This window comes from Lepidochelys olivacea, assembly GCF_965140295.1.
Source record: "Lepidochelys olivacea isolate rLepOli2 genome assembly, chromosome: 1".
Taxonomy (NCBI): domain Eukaryota; kingdom Metazoa; phylum Chordata; order Testudines; family Cheloniidae; genus Lepidochelys; species Lepidochelys olivacea.
In genome coordinates this window covers 167484637-167507380 of record NC_140411.1, presented here as the reverse complement: position 1 = coordinate 167507380, position 22744 = coordinate 167484637, and the positions used below count along the sequence as shown (strand labels likewise).

Below are 22744 nucleotides of genomic sequence, written 5' to 3'. Positions count from 1 at the left end.
ATAAAAAACACTTTATAAAATGTTTCTCTCTCCACTCTTGCTGTGCAAAAGACCTACACAAATAAGAGAAAGCTAACTCCAATAAAGTAGACACTACCTAGAAATAAAGTGTTGCCAAGCGCACAAAATAAACTAAAAAAAAAAAACAGAAAAAATATGTGTGTTTAATGTTTCAACTATAGTATGTGTTGATACTTTAACAATTGGGATAAAACACTTTCACACAGGAGTATGATTTTTACATTGCCAGTGTCCCTTTAACTATGACCTGCTAAAAAAAAGTTGATGTCAGAAGCCTTGCTACAATAAACCCCCTAAAATCTTTGTGTTCCTTAAAAAAGCCATAATTTGATTTGCAGCTGCTATCAGTTGTCTATTTGCTCTTGTCATGAAGTAGGAGACAGCAAATACATTCATTCTATTTACATAATTTGAATGCGACCAGTGGTGTTACCAAAAAAGACTTTACTATGCTCTCTTAAAAATCCTGTGCTGTGACAACTGCCTTTGATAACCATTACTGTTTTCTCTTTAATATGCTCCAAACACTATTAGCAGGATGACAATGCAGTTTCTCTTTTATAAGGGACATCAAAAATCTCATTCTTAAAGCTAGTCATTGTAGTTGCACTACTAACAATTTCTTCAGAGCAACTGATACAAGCAACCGACTGACTGTTTTTCCACTCCACCCTATTCCAGACTGGTGACTTGACAAAAGTGACAAGTTAACAATGCAATACATAAACAATCTTGCACAAGCACCCCCATGAAGTAGCTTTAATAAGAGTTACAGTATGAAAAATAAAGGACTCTTAAATGTACCATTTTCTAAAGAGTTACCTGTCCAGCATTTTTCTGGTTGACAAGTTGATCTCCTGCAATAAGGGAATCCCAATTCTGCTGGCGAATTAACTCCTTCACTTCCTCATTAGGAAGATCTATACGATAATTAAAATCGCCGCACCAAAATATATAGTCATGGGAAAAGAGGAGCCTTCCCTGAAAAACAATATACATGTTGAAATTAAAAACAACCTTGTGACAGAAATCTATATATTGTGACAGGGTCAGGCCAGATGGCTATAGGAGAGTAATAGAAGGCAGACATATTAGCCCCAGGCTAAATAGGTCCCTTTTCCCTGGGTAAGTAACAGGGAAGGTTCCAGAACAATCAGGGACCTTCTGGAGACAATTAAGACAGGCTGATTAGAACACCTGCAGCCAATCAAGAAGCTGCAAGAATCAATTAAGGCAGGCTAATCAGGGCACCTGGGTTTTAAAAAGGAGCTCACTTCAGTTTGTGGTGTGCATGTGTGAGGAGCTGGGAGCAAGAAGCACTAGGAGCTGAGAGTGAGAATGTGGACTGTTGGAGGACTGAGGAGTACAAGCATCATCAGACACCAGGAGGAAGGTCCTATGGTGAGGATAAAGAAGGTGTTGGGAGGAGGCCATGGGGAAGTAGCCCAGGGAGTTGTAGCTGTCGCACAGCTGTTCCAGGAGGCACTCTAGACAGCTGTATTCCACAGGGCCCTGGGCTGGAACCCGGAGTAGAGGGCGGGCCCGGGTTCCCCTCAAGCCTCCCAACTCCTGGTCAGACACAGGAGGAGTTGTCCTGGACTGTGGGTTCATGAAAATGGCCAAACTGAGGGCTGCTGTGAAGCTCCAAGGCAAGCAAATCCACCAATAAGCGCAAGACCCACCAAGGTAGACGAGGAACTTTGTCACAATATAGATGCGTGAGTTATACTTTATGATCTTTTTCAATCTTAAAAATCAATGCAATTTCTATCTGCATGGGTGTTTTCTGGTGGGGTGGGTGAAATACACATATTTGTGGATACTGATCATCTGGATGGAACCATATGATAACCAGAGAGTCTCATGTGCAGAACATTAATGAGAGAAAAAAAATATTTCATGAGATGACAGTCTGACATTTATGCAAGAGTTATCTGAACTGAATTTTAATAGATTTTATCATTCTGCTCTGGTTTCAAAAGGTGCTGTAATGAGAAACCTGACCTCTGCCTCACAAAAAGGTTTTTAAGAAGAACAAAGAGCCACTTCCCTGGGACCATTTGGCATACTAAGATGATACGCTGAGAGAAAGGCAGCTTTGCTGTTCAGGTTAGATTGTAGACTTTCCAGCTATGAAAGATCTTTAGGTGTCAAACAATATTTTGTAACAAAGCCAAGGGCATAATTAACTAGGTGAGTCTTTTGTACCTCTCTTTTTGGAGTTTGATTTTTCCCACTCTCTTTATATCATTTCCCAATCTAGTCTGCTTTCAATTTAAGACAACCTGATTTACGTCTTGGAAATTGTCAGTGGAGACAATACATGTTTGAGCATCTTGTAGAGAAACTGAAATATGGCCATCTCATACGGCTGAAATATGAGAAAGCCGAAGGGGAAGGAACCCTCTCTTCAAACAATCCCACAGAAAACTACTGAAGGCTAATTTGGGCATGATACTAATACTAAGGTAGTAGGCACAGTTATAAATCTAAACTATAATTAGTGATCACAGCTTGGATTTTTTTTTTTACAGCTTAGAATTCAAGAAAACATTTTTCAATTTGTTCAAATTTGCAAATATTTACTTTGTGTTTAAAATTTCTATAGGATGCAAGGCAGAGTACACCATATTGAAGTTTTAGGAGTAATGCTCTTGATTGTTAACAGATTATCTTTGTTAGACTCATTTTAAAAATTGAAGTATCACATACTCAGCAGCTGCCCAAATGGCTTTAAGGATTTAATTTTTCTTTTATTATGGAATCTGAACAGCATTGTTGCTTACCATTGGGAAACTGAGTTTTCGGGCTATTTCTATGTAGTCTTCGTTTCTCTCTTTGACTTGTGATTGCCCTGCAGCAAAGTGACTGCAGACAAAGCAAAGACTGGACGTGTGAAACAACATTCGAATTGCTACTGCGCCTTTATTACCAGTAGCTCCTCCCATACCAGTCTTTACAGTATCAACAGCAACATCCCTAAAAAATAATTTAAATATTTATTATTAAACCTTAAATCAATGACAAAATTTAGCAGCAATAAGTGACATTCAAACAGAGTTCTAACGGTCACCAAATGAAACTGGAGAAGTACAAAATAATGACAGGGTGTTGGATGTTTACATAGTTTCATCATCAGTAATATGAACATCACATTGCAACACAGTGTTTTAACGACATCAACTGTTTTTGAGCAGATAAGGCATGGACATATGGATGCTTTCCAAGTCTTGCAGGCAAGGTACAAGATTTCCATATCTAAGATTACAGAATTTAAGCAACTGTCTTTAACAGGAAACGTAACAGCTTTTCTTAAGTGCTGGTGTCAAGCCATATGAACACTTTGCAAACCACTTGTGTTGAGTTTTATTTTGCAGCATAAAGCAGTCTGGTGAGCATACCAATTTTAGTACAGCTGTCTGTTCACTCACCTGATAAAAGGAGCATGCTGGGGTCTGATGAACACAAAGAGACAGACGCCCACCAATTGCTCAGAAGCCAGCAGCACATATTTGTAATCTCTTGAGATGGTCTTCTGCAGTTCAGCAGCCCACAGCTTCTGATTGGTTGTGCTACCAGTGAGATAAAAAAGGCAGTTTAAAAAAAAAAAGGACACCTACATATCTACAGTGTGTTGCATTTAAATAATATTTCATACAATATCCTTGAAAAAACAAAAACACAATAATGAAGTAGACAAAAGTGAGATTGCCAATGGTCTTCAAGGGCAGGACAAGACATTTAACTTTATGTGGGAAATGAGGGGAAATAATGAAGGGGTCTGAAGACAGATTAAACATGGTTAGAGTGGTGAACAAAGTGGATGACATTTGCAGCTCCATTTTGTACAGAATGAGCGGGAGGCAAAGTGCAAGTCCAGTAGGCCAAAGGAGATTGCAGTTGTCAGCAGGAGAAACAAGCCGGGCCCGAACAAGGGCTTTCATAGTAGGAATGGAGTGGAATCAATAGATTTTACAGAGGAAAAAGATAAGCAAGATATCGTGCCTGCCTCCACAGTGGGGGCCAATCTTATTAATTTGGGGAAAGGATAACAGCAGTCCGCATCACAATATGAAAATACAACATTCACATGTTCATTCAGATTTCTCCAGTCTAAAGTATTAGAAAATGTTCCCCCACCCTTTTCTTTTTTTATGATAAGGAAGAGAAAATTATCCAAATAAAATCCCTTTCCCCAGGCAATACTGAGGGATCTCTTTTATTACTCCGAATTTGAGGAGAGAAGCAACATCTTCATCTCTTTAAAAGGGATCCCTGAAAAAGGAAGGGAGAAAGGAGGTTAGGAGGTAGCTTGATGTGGAACTGAATCATGTAGTCTCTTCACTGGTCTCGCAGCAGGAAGAGAGTCTGAAACATGAAACTGTTTGGGAGGAGCTTTCTGACAGCCTTTTTAATGAGATGGAAACTGTATAAGTGGAAGCTGCTTTTGGCTATTTTCAGGAAGTTGATCTTTCACTAAAACAGCTAGGAGAAGCCCAAGTATTGGGCAGTTGAGTTAGTCTCACTAAAGTTCCTCTTTAGCAGGAAGACCACTGAGATGTAAGAATCACAACTTTTGAAGGGCAGGTCTGTTCTGAACTTCTTGGGAGAGGCCAGAGGCTCTAGGGTCACAGTGTAACAGTGATTGCTACTGATCAGTCTTGTATCAAATACATCTCACATTGCCTAAAAAGAATTGGACCTGCATAATGATGTCGCTGTCTTTTTATTTGTCAGCAACCAAATGGGTCAAGAAAGGATCAAACAAATCCCAGGCACAGGAATTTTACTGGGCAATCACTGCTTAACAATTTGCAACAGTGAGTACAGAGCACCATGTCCAGTTCTGAACTCAGCTACACCAGTGTAAATGTGCTGTCACTCCATTTACTTCAGTTGAACTGCTTTCCCCCTCAAGGCAATGACTGGAAAGCTTTTTCTTTATGCAACCAAAAGCCTCGGCTCTCATTCCAGCTGTAACACAAAACCAGTGCTGCAGTAGCCAGCTGAACAGAAATAGAGATTATAATACTTCTGGAAGAGATCACGTGGAACCCTCTTTTAAAGCCATATCCCTTGAGGAGAGACCAATCACTCTTGCATGGCATCTTACATCAGATATCCTAGTCACACACAACCAAGCTAGGGGTAAAGATGGGCAGGAAATGCGAATGCGCAGAGGCAGCTGTCAAAGAGCAGGAGTTACTGGTAAATAACTTTTTTTTTTTTTTTTTAAACTTCTAGGCTGTGCGCTCTCTGATGAACAGTGAGCAAGGAGTTCTTAGCGAATATGGACTGTAGCACCACTATCCCAAAATGGGCACTGGAGCGTGATGTCTAGTCTGTGGAATAATACATGTTGAAGGTATAGACTAAACTCCAAGTTGCTGCCCTACCAACCTCCAATGTTGGAAGATGCCTAGAAAAGCCCTGGAGGCAGCAGTGGCCATATGCAGAGGACCCTTAATCCTCCAGGCACTGGCACTCCATTTATATTGTAAAAGCATTTTTGTGCTTCCTAATTCACTAAAACAGTTTCTGGATTGAGGTAAATTCTCCCGGGCATCTTTCCTCATCTGCTGAAAGTAACCTGTTTGACTTTCCAAAGGATTTTGTGTTCTCAAGATAAAAGCTGCGAATGGAGTCTAAGGAAGAACACAGGATGGGAAGAACTTTGAGAAAGGTGAAGTGTAGACACCACTTAATTTTTGTAGACTACTTCATACAGTAAACTGGCCATCAGAGCTCTTAGCTCACTAACGCTCCTTGCTGAGGTAATGGCAATAAATGAAAGCTGTCTTCAAGGAAAGTTGTTCTTGGGAGGCTCCATCGCCTTGATAGAACTAGATTCTAGTCCCAGGAAGTGGAAGATTCCTTTCTAGGAGGAAAGGCAACTAACAAGTTCCTTTAAGAATCTGACAGCTGTAAGGTGAGAAACTCAAATCTTCTTTTTAACGTGCTGGTGGTATATATATATAGTTGTTTGATGGACTTTCAAGGAACAGGCAGAGTCCTTCAGACTTTAGGTGAAGCAGATAATCTAGAATCACAGGTGGGAACAGGAAGACAATCCTCAGAGAATACCATCCCTGGACTCCCACCAGTTCAACTGCAGCAACACTTGAATCAAGACAGTCCTTTGCAGCCTGTCTCTATTTGGGGCATGGAGTTGAGTTACCCAATGCTGCGGAAGTCTCACATGCAGACAGGTGATAGAAATGGTGTGTGTCAATGCCACAAGCTCCAGGAGTCTCTGAAAGAAGCAAGTGGTCTGCTTTGGAAACCTTTTTAGAATGACACGGGCCTGCTGGATGCAGAGGAATCTGTTTCCAGAAGGAATGTTCTGGCTTGTGATAAGGCCAGCATTGCACCAAGAAACATCCTCGGAGAGTGAGTCAAAGAGGAATTTCTTCCAGTTCACCGGAAGACCTAGAGAAGAGAACAGGCGATTGTCGATGGTGGTGATGGCTGCTATCAATCAATCCCAGTTCTGACTTTACTTATCAACCTATCACGCAATAGAGTACGACTTGCCCAGGCATCCAAGGCAGTGAACATGTGCATCTGATTCTGGGATTGAAGGTGGACACAATGTGCACTTCTTAAAACTCTTTTTAGAGTCCATGCTGATGACCGTGGTCCCAGTGCTGGGGAGAACTCTGAAAGAACTTGGGAAAAAATATAACTCCCTACTAACCTACACTAGGAAAACTATATACAAGGAATAAAACAGCTAAATGCAAACTAGGAATAGCCCCGGACATGACCAACAGTTCCTTCTGCTCTCTGCAGTGGTGAAGAAGCAGCGAGGCTGGAGGAATGTGTTTCCCTATGTAAAACAGGGCATCTGACATACATCCTTGCCTAGTGTCCTCAGACCCCCTCCGACAACGCTTCGAAAGAGGGCTCCACACGCTCACATTAGAAGCTGCTGTCCCAGAAGTGGGATGTACAAAGACTCTGAAAGAAGAAGAATTTTTCTGGGATAAAACTGGCTCAACAGCATTATAGGAAGAAACAAAGTCTTAGGGCTGGTGAGGGTACAATTCTAGATATGTACTTGTATTGACTATTTGGATCTGTGAGAGCATATTGCATTTGGCCCCAGTGGTCACTGCTTTCCAGTTTTTTCTGGGGAAAGGTACATGTCTTTTGGAAGATTGTCACTGTACCAGTTGCCTCTTCCAAAAGTTATTTAAAGGAATCACAAGTGTTTTAAAATGCTATAATTTTCCTAAAACGTAATGGAATATTTACTAAAACTTGAAACTTTATACTTGTACCAGATGAACAATATTTGTATATAATGATACCACTTACCTTGCATTCACAATGTTTCCTGCATTTAATTCAACCATTTCTTCAAATCCAATGGCAAATATGTCAATAGGTTTACTTCTTCGATCTGTATTTAAGTATAAAAAGATGCTATTTGTTCTTTACAATTACCTTTATAACAAACAAAGACCTTATATACCAATTTTTATTTCTAAATGATCCAAGGTTTTAATCAAATCAAGAGAATACATATCCTACCTTGGAATTCATGGATACCAGCTAACTTTGGTGCATCTAGAAGCCAGTCAGTGAGTGTCTGATTTTTAAAAGCAATGCTTCGAAATTGCTTCCCACCATTGACATTCCATGTTCCAACACATACTCGAATTTTTTTTGGCTTTGAATACTTATAAAAATTTTCACACATACCCTTTAGTGCTTTTACAGATGCTGTAAAAAAAGTTTAAAATGCATTAGCCGGCATAAGAAGACTAACAAATTCAACAGAACAAGATCCTAGAAGACACATTTCTCTTCATAAAGAAAACTCAACTAATCCATGCACATGCATACAGAAAATTAACAGCTTTGAAAGCAAATTGCAGTGTATTGAAAAAGAATGATGCACTTCACAATGGAAAATAAGAACGTTACTTGGGTGGGCTGGATGCTGATAAAGCAAAACTGGAGTAATTTGTAATGTTTTAGAGTTAAATTCTTAATTTTGCTAAGAAAGAAAATATAAGATATTTCTAAAACTGTTTAGAAAATTATCACTTTGCACTGTCTCTAATCTGTGAATGATTTCTCTCAGTGGAAATCACCATTTTCAATGATTCATCCCAAAATGAAGTCCTCTCTGGTTATGTTGATTAATAAATGAAATTCAGTTCCCGCTTAAATGCACACAAAAGACGACTTTCAGGTTTGTTAATTTGTAACACTTAAAACTACCTTGATTAAATGTGGAGAGTTTAAATAAATACATCTATACAAATAGTTTACCTTCCCTATCATTTTAATAGATTTATTTATTTTGGTTAGGCACTTATAAATTAATCATACTAATTTACAATAATAGAAATTTACAAATCTGATTTTGTGTGTGTGTGTATAATGGGAGATGAATTCCCAAAATCCAACTCCATATCAGACGAGGAAAGATTCACCAATGGGTAGGGCACTAGCCTAGGACTTAGAGAAACAGATCTTCACGCTGTCTGGACTCTGAGTGGTAAAGATTCCTAAACATAATCAAGAGACCCCCCATGGTGCTTAGCATGGGTCAGCCCTAAAGGACATATGGAGCTGCTTATTACAGAATCTCATATTATCTTTTAAAATCTAAGACTAACTTATTTGTGTGTGTGTTTCCTGTTTTAACCTTGTAAATAACTTCTTTTCTTAGTTAATAAACCTTTACTTAATTTATAACAGGATTGGCTATAGACATTGTCTTTGGGGAGAGATCCGAGTACAAACAACCTGGAGTAAGCAACCAGTCCTTTGGGACTGGGAGTAACTAGAACACTACTGTGACTTTTGGTGTAAAGTGACCATCTATCACATAGTCCAGCTTCCCTGGGTGGCAAGATATACTCAAATGCCCACGGGGACTGTCTGTGACTGCATGGTTTAGGAGTTCACACTTGTTATTGGATTGGGGAAATCTAATTATAGAACATAAGAGCCAGTTTGGGGTGTCTGCTCTACTTTTTGACAGTCTCCCTGAGGTTGGCACTCATGGTCGTTAGCCACTCCTGACAGCGAGATGCTCTGATGCCATGGTATTGGAGGACTAAGTTTCTTAGATACATCAGTAATGTGACATCTTCCTGTTAGATTAATTGTATATATATGAAGACACTCTTTTAGAGTGAACAATACCTCTCCCTAATTAGATTAAAGACCCAGATACTTTTATATTAACATAGCAGTTTTCCTTTAACCAAAGTGAGAAAAAAAACGCAACAGGTTAACAGTAAGTCTTATGTGCATTATGCTTTACCAATTAATAGTTATTTTACATATTTGTAACACCACTATCCTGGTGCATGCGTGCTGTCGAAATTACAAAAAGCAAACAGCCTGATTGTATTTTTCCTTTAGCCTTGTACTCCATTGAGAAACAGTGGGCAACCGATCACAATCCATTTATTCAGAGATCGGACTGAGTCAACTCATGGCAGTTTGGTGAGCTAGTTCTTATTTTTTAAGCTTCCATCTTTGTTCCAGAATCTCAGCTTTCAAATGGGGAGAGAAAAAACCCACAGTAAATTTCTAGCCCTTATGGTTTGGAAGAAAATCTTCAAAATGTCAACTGAGTGTAAACCAATATAGTTTATCTGAGTTTAACTATTTCACTGCTGATCAAAACATTAAGAAAGGAGAGGGATGATTACCATTATGCAAGATATGCCCAAAGTACTTAACTGACATCTCCTCTGAGTACCACAAATGGGTGGTAGTTGGGAGAATACCTCTGATTTCCTTCCCCCACCCTGGGCTGTGGGGTCCAACAAACCAGAGGGAGGAATAGAGCCTAAGGTATCTGAGCCCACCTAGAGGGAGCCAAACAGACTAGTGGAAAATCCACACCCCATGAAGGGAAAGCCAAGTCAAGGAGCCCAACAGATGCCAGAGAAGTATCCAAATCCCACTGAAGGGAAGCCAAGCAAAGTATCTGAGCCTTTCTGAAGGGAAACCAAGCCCAAGAAGCCTAGTAGAGCCAATGAGAGCATCCAAACCTCGAAGAGGGTGAGACGGACCAAAGGAACCCATCAACATATGCACGGTCATATTCTGAACATCTGCACAATCTACTGCAAGTGGTAACAAGTAGCCATATTTGTGGTACTTGCTACCACTAGCCATATTTTGGAAAAGTACCACAATTCTCTCATCTATTCAACTCAAATTTGCATCCTTATTTACAGTGGCTATTTTAGATTTAAAAAGCAGTGCTCTGATACCACATAGCTTTTTAAAAGTGTCACAAAATTAAATATTTGATCACTTAGCCCTTGATTTTGCAAGGAGCCCGTTTTGGTATATCTTTTTACAGGACTGGGGTTTAATTTTTCAGGGGATTGCTAGCAGCATACTTAATACAGAAATCAAATCAACAATGTTTTAAACCAGAAAGATTTCTAAACCACATGACTATTGTTCTAAATTAAAATATATGAAAAGGAAAACAAATAAAAAATGTGAGATTGTGCCTCTCATTCCCAAAACATTTAATGAACCCATTTTCTTTCATAGCTCCCTATCAACATTTATATCTCCTCCATCTTTTCTTCTTTTAATAAAAATGTCTTTTATTCCCTCACTCCACAAACCTTTCAAATTATATCTCAGGAAAAAAAAAGTAATTTAACTGCAGTGTACATTCTGGAGACATTTCAGACTATTTTTACAAAAAATATTTAAGATACTTCAAATATCTTGCTACACAGTAAAATTACTGTGTATGTTTATTCTCAATATGCATGTTTATAACATCCCTGGGCCCATGCCACTTCCAGCAGCCCCCATTGGCCTGGAGCAACGAACCATGGCCAGTGGAAGCTGCAATCATCCAAACCTGCGGACGCGGGAGGTAAACAAACCGGCCCGGCCTGCCAGGGGCTTTCCCTGCACAAGCAGCAGAACAAGTTTGGGACCACTGCTTTAGGCAAAGCGTTCAATAGGATGCCTTGCAGAATCTGTAGAGAGGTCAGTGTGAACAACAAATGGTTTTGGTTTGCCGGCAATTACGAAAAATAAAAAAAATTAGTTTGGCTCAAACTAAACTTTCACTCGGACAAAACTGAAAAACCATTTTAAAACTTTGACTTAAAATGAAAGGATTTTTTGAAACTAATAAGTAATTTTGAATCAAAAAATGGAAACCTTTCATTTACAAAAAGTAAAACATTTTTACTTGTTGGACTTTTTTTTTAGGTCCCCCTCCTCCCCTCCAACCAGACAATTTGACAAAACCAACTTGAGCCTTCAGAATGTTTTGATATCACCCAATCTACATTTTTTGCAGAAAAAGTTTGATAAAACTTTTTGCCCAGCTCTACCTATCATAGAATATCAGGGTTGGAAGGGACCTCAGGAGGTCATCTAATCCAACCCCCTGCTCAAAGCAGGACCAATCCCCAATTAAATCATCCCAGCCAGGGCTTTGTCAAGCCTGACCTTAAAAACTTCTAAGGAAGGAGATTCTACCACCTCCCTAGGTAACGCATTCCAGTGCTTCACCACCCTCATAGTGAAAAAGTTTTTCCTAATATCCAACCTAAACCTCCCCCACTGCAACTTGAGACCATTACTCCTTGTTCTGTCATCAGCTACCACTGAAAACAGTCTAGATCCATCCTCTTTGGAACCCCCTTTCAGGTAGTTGAAAGCAGCTATCAAATCCCCCCTCACTCTTCTCTTCTGCAGGCTAAACAATCCCAGTTCCCTCAGCCTCTCCTCATAACTCATGTGTTCCATACCCCCAATCATTTTTGTTGCCCTTCGCTGGACTCTCTCCAATTTATCCACATCCTTCTTGTAGTGTGTGGCCCAAAACTGGACACAGTACTCCAGATGAGGCCTCACCAATGTCGAATAGAGGGGAATGATCACATCCCACGATCTGCTCGCTATGCCCCTACTTATACATCCCAAAATGCCATTGGCCTTCTTGGCAACAAGGGCACACTGCTGACTAATATCCAGCTTCTCGTCCACTGTCACCCCTAGGTCCTTTTCCGCAGAACTGCTGCCTAGCCATTCGGTCCCTAGTCTGTAGCGGTGCATTGGATTCTTCCATCCTAAGTGCAGGACCCTGCACTTATCCTTATTGAACCTCATCAGATTTCTTTTGGCCCAATCCTCCAATTTGTCTAGGTCCCTCTGTATCCTATCCCTGCCCTCCAGCGTATCTACCACTCCTCCTAGTTTAGTACCATCCGCAAATTTGCTGAGAGTGCAATCCACACCATCCTCCAGATCATTTATGAAGATATTGAACAAAACCGGCCCCAGGACCGACCCCTGGGGCACTCCACTTGACACCGGCTGCCAATTAGACATGGAGCCATTGATCACTACCCGTTGAGCCCGACAATCTAGCCAACTTTCTACCCACCTTATAGTGCATTCATCCAGCCCATACTTCTTTAACTTGCTGACAAGAATACTGTGGGAGACCGTGTCAAAAGCTTTGCTAAAGTCAAGAAACAATACATCCACTGCTTTCCCTTCATCCACAGAACCAGTAATGTCATCATAGAAGGCGATTAGATTAGTCAGGCATGACCTTCCCTTGGTGAATCCTTCTAGTTACTCTTGACATCTCTTGCTAGCTGCAGCTCCAGGTGCGATTTGGCCCTCCTGATTTCATTCCTACATGCCCAAGCAATATTTTTATACTCTTCCCTGGTCATATGACCAACCTTCCACTTCTTGTAAGCTTCTTTTTTATGTTTAAGATCCGCTAGGATTTCACCGTTAAGCCAAGCTGGTCGCCTGCCATATTTACTATTCTTTCGACTCATCAGGATGGTTTGTCCCTGTAACCTCAACAGGGATTCCTTGAAATACAGCCAGCTTTCCTGGACTCCTTTCCCCTTCATGTTAGTCCCCCAGGGGATCCTACCCATCCGTTCCCTGAGGGAGTCGAAGTCTGCTTTCCTGAAGTCCAGGGTCCATATCCTGCTGCTTACCTTTCTTCCCTGTGTCAGGATCCTGAACTCAACCAATTCATGGTCACTGCCTCCCAGATTCCCATCCACTTTTGCTTCCCCCACTAATTCTTCCCGGTTTGTGAGCAGCAGGTCAAGAAAAGCTCCCCCCCAGTTGGCTCCTCTAGCACTTGCACCAGGAAATTGTCCCCTATGCTTTCCAAAAACTTCCTGGATTGTCTATGCACCGCTGTATTGCTCTCCCAGCAGATATCAGGAAAATTAAAGTCACCCATGAGAACCAGGGCGTGCAATCTAGCAGCTTCCGCAAGTTGCTGGAAGAAAGCCTCATCCACCTGGTCGGGTGGTCTATAGCAGACTCCCACCACTACATCACTCTTGTTGCTCACACTTCTAAACTTAATCTAGAGACACTCAGGTTTATGCCCCAAAGGTGGTCAAAAGGTCTCTGCTGAACAATACTATGGACTTTCTCACTGGTTAAGTCTACAATCTCTCCTCACCCAGGGACTAAGGGCATGTGGAGCTGGATGCTCCACTGAAGCCACTGACTTCAACCGGTGTTGGATCAAGCTCTGTAAGATTAAGGCCCAGAAATGGTTGTACAAACTTTTTAGATGTCCAACAAAAGTTTAACATCTCTACAGGTGAGTAATTTGTTTTAAAGAAGGGTTTCTGGAAGAGGGAGATGGTGCATTGCACAAGAGGCAGATAGCAAGTGCTCTAAATTGTCCCATAATATATAAAACAGATTAAGAACAGCACAACTTTATTATATTTATATTGCTTGCACAACAGTAGAAAGTGGCTTTCAGATAAAAATGAGTATACTAGCAAATCATTCAAACAATTACAATCTAAGGATTTTTTAAAAGTTAAAGATAAAATCCAACCTTTTTATTCCCTGCACCTACCCAATCAAATATACTACTGTGTAGTCCCTCTTCCTTCTCCTCAGAATGTTGCAAAAGTGTCTTACTTTCATAATCCACAAGGACATTTTAATAACATTATGATCTGTTAATTTACAGGCAAACCATCACACCCATGAGTCAAGGTATTTTGGAGATTTAAATTATAAGAGGTCAGCTTGATTATGTAGTTCTCTCTCAAGCCAAGTCAGTGGGAGTTTTGACAATAACACGGCTGCACCACCAGGTCTTTATTCTGTACTTTACATATAGTAGCATTTTACATTACTATCCATTAATTCTTGCATTTCCTAAATGCTGAGTGCCTGATTTTGCAATCTTAACATTCTTTTAATGGGGATTTTTAATATGTAATTTCTGAGTTCTTAAAAAGAGGGGAAAAAAAGGCATGTGCAACTGCAATGACCCCTGCCACACATTATCAATGCAAATGAGCTACAGGAGTAGCCAGATTAGCTTTGGAACAGCAGTAGGCTGTTGTCTGTGTATCAAGCACTGGAGAATACTGACGGCTACTAAACATTAAGGGTATGTCTACACTGCAATAAAATACCCACAGCTGGCCAGTGTCAGGTGACTTGGGCTCACGGGGTTCGGGCTGCAGGGCTATAAAATTGCAGAGTGGACAATTGGGCTTGGGCTGGAGCCCAGGGTCTGGAACCCTACCGTCTTATAGTGTCCCAGAGCCCAGGGTCCAGCCCAAGCATGAATGTTTACACTGCAATTTTATAGCCCAAGCCTCAAGAGCCAGAATCAGCTGACATGGGCCAGCCATGGGTGTTTTACTGAAGTATAGACATCACCTGTTTACATATTCAGGAATAGCCCCATTTCAGAGGCTGCATATTCAAGTGAATTCACAATATTTCTTCTATGCAGAAACAGTACTGTGGTAGATATATGTAAGCACTTTACAGGATAATCCTACCAAGTCGGCAACATGTCTTGCACAACTTACTAATATGATGACTGCATTTAGGTAGTTAATGAACAAGATGACTGTATGTACACTTCCACCTCCAGGGTCAGGTTCTTGAGGCCGGGCAGAGTTACAAGACTCACTGAAGCCTTCAGTTCCCATACCATATCTTCTGCCTCTCTCTTATATTCTGCAGATGACTCAATGTGTAAAACTATGCAAGTCACTTAGGGCTTGTCCACACGGAGACTCAGTGTACAGCCAGCTAGGGTATGAAGTTACAGCACACTAGCCTGCTTCACATCACTGGCCATGTGAACCCTGGTCACGTGCACTAGGGAACTTTTAGTGCACGACAGCAAGGTCCACATGGCAACAGGATCCACAGCAGGCTAGCGCGCTCTAAGTTTATCTCCCAGCTTGCTGTATGCTAAGTCTCTGTATGGACATGTTGAAGGTCTCTTGTGCCTCAGATTTCCCATCAGTAAAGCAAGAATAATACTGTAGGGAGTTGTGAGGCTTAATGTTAATTAACGTTTGTAAAATGTTTTGTGTTTTATCCTTCAGATAGAAGAAATCATATATCTAATTACAATGTATTATTGTTAAATAGTAGGGTTCTAAGCTTTAAGTGTAATGTATAACTGAAAGTTGTGCCTGAACAATACATCACATATCTCACAGTGGAGAGAGTGGGTAACCAATTAGATCTTTACCTATGACATATTCTGAACTTAGTTAATTGTGTGCAAGAACACAAAACCAGTAAGAGATATTCTTTAAAAGCAAAAAGAAAAGGAGTACTTGTGGCACCTTAGAGACTAACTAATTTATTTGAGCATAAGCTTTCGTGAGCTACAGCTCACTTCATCGGATGCATACTGTGGAAATTGCAGAAGACATTATATACACAGAGACCATGAAACAATACCTCCTCCCACCCCACTCTCCTGCTGGTAATAGCTTATCTAAAGTGATCACTCTCCTTACAATGAGGTATGATAATCAAGTTGGGCCATTTCCAGCTCAAATCCAGGTTCTCTCACCCTCCGCCCCCCCCCCCCCCCCACAAACTCACTCTCCTGCTGGTAATAGCCCATCCAAAGTGACCACTCTCTTTACAATGTGTATGATAATCAAGGTGGGCCATTTCCAGCACAGCTTGATTATCATACTCATTGTAAGGAGAGTGATCACTTTAGTTAAGCTATTACCAGCAGGAGAGTGGGGTGGGAGGAGGTATTGTTTCATGGTCTCTGTGTATATAATGTCTTCTGCAATTTCCACAGTATGCATCCGATGAAGTGAGCTGTAGCTCACGAAAGCTTATGCTCAAATAAATTGCTTAGTCTCTAAGGTGCCACAAGTACTCCTTTTCTTTTTGCGAATACAGACTAACACGGCTGTTACTCTGAAACCTTTAAAAGCAAGTTAGCCGACATTAACAGTACTTAAAACTGTGACTGTTCTAAATATATTGCTACTGTATATTACTCCTTATCCTAGCTGAAATATTGGTTTTGACTAAAAACAAAAGTTTCCTTTGCAACTTGAAAGAAGCAGTCTCTGAAAAATAGCCATTAAATTTGTCATCACACTCCCACACAAACTAAATGTGTTTTATTGCCACTTTCCCCATATTACACAACCATCCCCAACTTTGTGGTAGGTACATAAGTGCAGAGTCCAGAAAATCTGAAGGCAAAGCAGATTTGGTTTCTTGCCTAAGATTACACAAACAGAGAACGAGCGAATTCTTAATCAGGAACCCAAGAAGAAGCTAGGGAAGAACAATAATTGCTCAGATGTTTCTGGCTTAAATTTACTATACTATACCTGATTGCAATGACTGCTCTGAAACTATGGATGCAGCAAGAAGAAAACAAGAAGAAATTAGTAAACAATTATGCTTTAAAAACTGTAGTGCTATGAGAATATATTCTGAAATATAACTTTTGTAACAATTTTTTAGCTTTATCAGTTCGAACATATCTATGTGTGCTAAAAAATCCCAACACTTGCATCTAGATGTTTAAAAAGCTCCACAATGGTCATTAACTAATGTTCCTATTCTGGTGAACCCTTTAATTTAAAATGATTCGCATGATGGCCAGGTAACCCTATTGTTAATAGGCCACATGATCACGTGAAAAAAAAAAATCCACATTTTCTGAACAGACTCTCTTGTTCCTTGGGCTTACAGCATCTGTGTGCACTGAACAGACAGCTTGCATTCAGCAGCAGGATTGAGAAGAAACAAGCAGAGTCAATCCAGAACAACATTCAGTCAGTTTCAGGGTGACACTGAATTGCTCTAGAAGACTCATCTAACACTCCTCAGCTGCACACAAAATTGTAATGATACGGAGTCTTGCTGTGTATCAAACAGGGCAAAAAAAGAGGGCGCTAAGGGGTGAAGATTTTCAGGGCTTCAAGCAGCAAATAAACCATCCAGAGTTTATAACTTTATTTTTCCCCTAATCAATGCACTACTTTAACTGTTCAGTGAAATGCCTTAGAAAACTGACATTGCAATAAACACTAGTATTCTGAAATAAAACTTGACTGTAAAAAGAGGTGTTTTCCAAACAATTTAACAAAATTTATTGGGAATACATTTTCATACTGGGAATTCCCTTCACTATGAATATGACATGATAGATGAAGACATCCAGCTCTCAACTGGAAAAAAAAAGGTAGGAAGTTTTAATAAACCAGGAATTCTGGTTTCTCAAATTAGATATGTAATTACTTGGGTTTTTAATTGCTATAAAACAAAGTTTGAGAAAAATAATTACATCTATAAGCTGTCTATTAAAAGTACAGTACTTGTCTGACAAACCTAGTTATTTTCTAAAAAATGTAGTTTACAAATACTTATCCCTTGTACCATCCCACCTCTACAACTAACCACACCATATCAGTAGCACAGAAACCATCACTGCAAGTCAGCCTGGCAATATTAGGAAAACGTAAGAATCTATACTTTTAAATAAACAGATTATTTGACATTTATTCTTTTAAATAATGCTTAGAAACAGAATCTGCGTAATTTTATTAGCATCAAGAGTTATCAGATAGAGTAAAATCCTGAAATGCACATACCACGTAAACTGCTGGTGGTTAAGAGAGCCCGTGCTTTATCTGCTAAATCACTATTTAGGGTATTCCCCAATAACAAAACATCAATGGCCTCCTGCTTGGAGCTATCAAAAAAGTTATTTTGAATTGTTCTGGTCACAGAACGAGCACCATCCTTCAGCTTTCCAGCCTGTTAGGGAGGAAGATTATAAAATATTTTACACTGGAAATAACTCCTAAAACACTGGCAATATTCATTCACATATTTTGAAATTTCAATTTCTAATTTTTACCATTAGTGAGTTGATTTACTTTAAATGCTAAAATAACTCCAACTTCCGGCTTTACCGTAATATGTCTGCATTATGTAATTTTTTCCTTCCGCAAAAGTCACACAACAATTCTGAGATGTCAAGGCACATTTAAAAACCGAATTATTCCAGTAAAAGAGGGGAGAAGAATATTAGTTTTACCTAAGTTCTTGGTCTTCAAAATAAATTCACACAGTGCAATGTTTAGACCATGCGATGGAATTTTGGGCTTTTCCCCAAATAATGGGAGATGAACAAGCACATGAAACCAAAACATTCTTATAAATACTGTATTTTTTATATATATATATATATATATATAGGGATGTATGCATTCACAATTAATGTTATGAAATATCTGTGTTTAACTACGGGGCTGTTTAACTGCAGCAGACACATTTGGCACAGGCTGGAGCCTGAACATCTACAACACAATTAAACAGCCCAAGCCCGAGTCAGCTGAGATGAGAGGATGATATAGTCATATCAGGCATGCCTGCCATTTCATTCAGTGGTGTACGCACAGTCAGTACTGCATGTAGACTATACTCCTTTATGGATGTTGCATGGGATTATATTCTCTACAGAATTGTAAATTTGTGGCTTGAATTATTTGCAGAGGACACAGCATACTATACTTAAAAACAAAGTTTTAAGAAAGCTCAAAATCATCCCACTATTTAGGTCTGTGGAGCTTAATATAGAATAGCAAAAGAAGCTATTCTGTTGTCAAGGTTAAAAGGAAGTGAACTGGCATCATGGTTTTAAAAACTTATGGATGAAGTGTTCTTGTGGTAAACTTTTTTTTTTTTTTTTAATAATAAGAGGCTGTTTCCTCTCTATCAGACAATGTACAGAATGTATGACATGATCTAAAAAAACACTCACCATTCACATTTCAGGCAATTAATTGAAAGGAACCCAGAGAAAGCAAAAGAAAGAGTAGTTAAGGTGTTAGATTTAAATGAATATAATAGTCCTTAAAGTGAGATTCTTCTATCTATCTATTGTATATTTATACATTTCAATTTAAAGGTAGAATCTTTTCATATCTTAAAATGTGGTGGGGTTTTTTTGTGGGTTTTTTTTTTTTTATTAAACTTTTAAGCACTCTTGGACCTTGGAGAATCAAAATTACATATAAATGACAACTATACAGATTACAAACAAGCTTTGAGAAGTCAGGATAGAAACCTACCAGCAATATTTTTATGTATATTAACAACACACCACTGAAGCAGATGATAGTTCACGCGGGATCGAGAAGTGTTACCAAAAATAATGTCATATATTGCAGTGCTTTGTGCGTATTACTGTTTCTTTTAGAACAGATGGACCTTTACCAGGCAGAATGAGCTGTACCTGACCAAAGAGTACTTTTGAACTAGCAAAGAAGGTAACTTGTACAAGGAATATTTATAACTTGCAAACAGGAAAAAGATATAGCGTGCCTATACAGAAACCAGCAAAGTGAATGAAATGCTAAATAATCAGAAGCATGACAGAGAAGCATTAATTTAATTGAACAAACAAACATATAAGTCGTAAGGAGAAAAAAGTCAGGAAACAGGGAGAAACCCTTAAGTTTCCAGGGTCTGGGTCACACTGCTAGCACAGAAAATAGAATTAAAAATACTGGGCCAAATTCTACCCTCAGAGGAACATAAACAATTCCCAAATCAATGGGACTTGCATGTATCAATCTAAAAGGCAGAATCTGATCTATCAGTTAACTAATTTTTATGCAGCCTATTGCTATTGATAGCTACATGTACACAGGATTTCTGACATTATGGAGGATTAACTGAAGTATGGTGGAAAAACAAAATAGTTAAATAAGGTCTAAATATTAATGACACAATGAAGATAGAAATGCAGATCTGAGAGACTGCAAAGAAGAGTATTCTTGTACATGAAGAATTGCATGAGAGAGAAAAAGGACACATTGGAGGAATTAAGAGAGGGGTATAACTGTTATGGTTCAAAATTTGCTATATATCACCTGATAAGAAAAAGAAAGAAAAAACATTTGTGAAAAGAAAAAAAATAGCATTTGGTGATTTGAACAACTTGTGTATTAACTGGGACAAAATAGGCTGAAGAAATAAAATGAACCATACACGGGAAACAGCACAAAATTGCACATTACGAGACAAAGAAAACTAGAAAAGGAACTGTTTGGTTGTTTTTTTTCCTCCCAGTAACCAGAAAACTAGAAAAGGTACAGCTGAAGGAACACAAACCATGATCTAGTCAAATTAACATGGTGAACAGAAGAGATAAGAAAAGACCAACCAGAGTAAACACAAGAATTATTACTTTATTTCACAATATGTTCAACTGAAAGTTGATATGTTGGATGAAATTAATGCAGTTGAAGGAAAGGGCCCAGAGAGGAAACAAACTATGCAAAGAAACTAGTGTGGATTGAACATATATCTTCTGATGCTGCAATGTGAATTGACCTGGGTGTCTTCTCTAAGCCTCTCCACTCTCTAAAGAGAGTACTAACCAGGAATAGGGGGAAAATTCATACTGAGAAAGATGTTACTGAAACATTATTTGTTTGTTAAGTAGGACTTATTTTTTATTTTAATGCAATTTTATCTTTTTTTGATTACACCATTACTTTTTACAAAAGTACATTTAAAAAAGGAAAACCCTCACAATAATGGCATTTATGGTAAAAGGAAACACTCACTTGAAATACTGCTAAAATGTTTATTATTAAAAAGTGCTTTTACCTTAGCCTTTCCTTCAAGAGCTCCAGTTCCTGCATATATTTTACTGACGGAATCACCATTCACAGACCACATGGACCGGAAAACTTCCTGGAAGCGAGTAACCAACTGAGGCTTCTCAGCTAACCCTAAAACCTCCAGTTGTTTTGTTAGCATCTGCAACAGTTCAAGAGAAGGCTCATGAAGTGAATACATTAAAATATATATTGTCAAATTCTCCCTTTAAAAAAAAAAAGCATTTACTTTAACTCTGCATTCAGGAGAAAATGACACTATATCATGTTAGAGTCCTTCACAGCAGTATAACATACTAAAAAAAGTCAAACCAGAAAAAGCTAGTTAGATATAGGTGGTCTTTCAATGTTTTAATCTAAAAATGTCATGGTAATATCATAACCTTATCTTTTATTTCCAGGTGTTTAATTCTGCATTAGTATCGAAATGGAGTTTACTCTACATTCTTCCTATCAGAGCCACAGCTAAGTCTCAAAGTATCACTGACCTTTCCTAACAGAATGCAATGGATGTAGAGCTCTGTGATACTAAAATGAGTAAGACAGCAATGTCTTTTGTGGTTCACTTTATCTTCCCTCAAATTTCTACTAAGAGTCAAGAAGCAAACTTTAAGAATAGTGATTTGTAGTCACTGTAGGCAGAATGTTAATTTATCAAGTAAGCTTTATAAGTTATAGTTGCACTAGTTTAAAACCGTGTCAGACATGTATGTCCCACAGGCAGATCTAGCTCCTAGGATCTTTCTGTCTAGACAGCCTTCTCAAAGGCGTCTACCTGCCAGGTATAGCTGAAAAGGTCTGGGAAGGATTTGGAGATAAAGTGGGAGGAGATCTGCCTGACTGGGCCCTAGCAGCAATTTTTATAGACGCCACAGCCACCTCCACAATGCCACACATAAAAGTTCAGAGGAACAGATATTTCTTTTGCTGTCCAACCCCTGATGTAATCACTGAACCCTACTGCAACAGACTCAGCTGGATATCTACTTCCTCTTGTACCCAGCTGCTGTTACCCAATACCAGGTTTGGGGAAGCAGCTTCTTTTATGTTCTCTCTCCTCACTCGCTGCCTATACCAAAAAGGAGAAGGGGGGACATTTTCCAAATTGTGTGGGAGAAAGAACTCATGGAGATAGGAAAAAGGGGTGGGGGAAGGAAAGGAGGTTGAGAAAAGAGAGTAGAGAAAAATTCCCAAAGAAGCAGGGAGAGCAGCAAATGGGGTAGGACAAATCCCCAGAAGAAGGGAAAGAATTATGCCAACTCTTGCAATTTTATCGTGAGTCTCATGACATCTGGTATTTTTATAAAAGTCCCAGTTTCTGGAGTCATGCAATCACATGGGAATTTCTTTCATTAAAAAAAGAAAGGAAAAGAAAGATTCTAGCCCTTATGCTTATGGATATGGATATAAGCTTGAAAACAAACATTAAATGTTCAAAGAACAGAAGGCAAATAGGATTTTTTTTTAAATGTTGTGATTTTTAAAGTAATCATGATTTTTGAACACCTGGGGTTGGCAATGCTGTGAAGGATGCAAATAGAAAAGAGATTTGGGGAAGAATCCTAAAGTGGTATGGTTAGGGTGAAGGGAGAAGAGAAATGTCCAAAGTGGAGCAGCGGTTGGAGGAAAAAAACTACAATGTGGCTATGGAAACAGAGCGGGAACTAGAGGTAAGCTAATTAGAAGAGAAAAACAGGCTTCCTGCATGCACTATCTTTTAAAATTTTCCTTAAATAAAGATTTTTTTAAAAAGTATTTCATTT

General features: G+C 39.2%; 1 protein-coding gene across 9 annotated transcripts in view; it reads right to left on the bottom strand.

Moving 5' to 3' along the window:
- SYNJ1 (synaptojanin 1) overlaps positions 1-22744 on the bottom strand; it is a gene marked incomplete at its 5' end in the record, with an annotated part of 107461 nt that overhangs the window by 54675 nt on the left and 30042 nt on the right. For 7 of the 9 annotated variants that reach the window (XM_084651697.1, XM_084651701.1, XM_084651702.1 and 4 more), the window contains 8 exons: positions 844-1002; positions 2808-3000; positions 3453-3593; positions 7342-7426; positions 7558-7749; positions 16671-16694; positions 17940-18105; positions 20971-21123. In XM_084651697.1, coding sequence (XP_084507823.1) covers positions 844-1002; positions 2808-3000; positions 3453-3593; positions 7342-7426; positions 7558-7749; positions 16671-16694; positions 17940-18105; positions 20971-21123 — 1113 coding nt within the window. The remainder of the gene's footprint in view (positions 1-843; positions 1003-2807; positions 3001-3452; positions 3594-7341; positions 7427-7557; positions 7750-16670; positions 16695-17939; positions 18106-20970; positions 21124-22744) is intronic. The other 2 variants (XM_084651699.1, XM_084651700.1) reach the window with 2 other exon arrangements.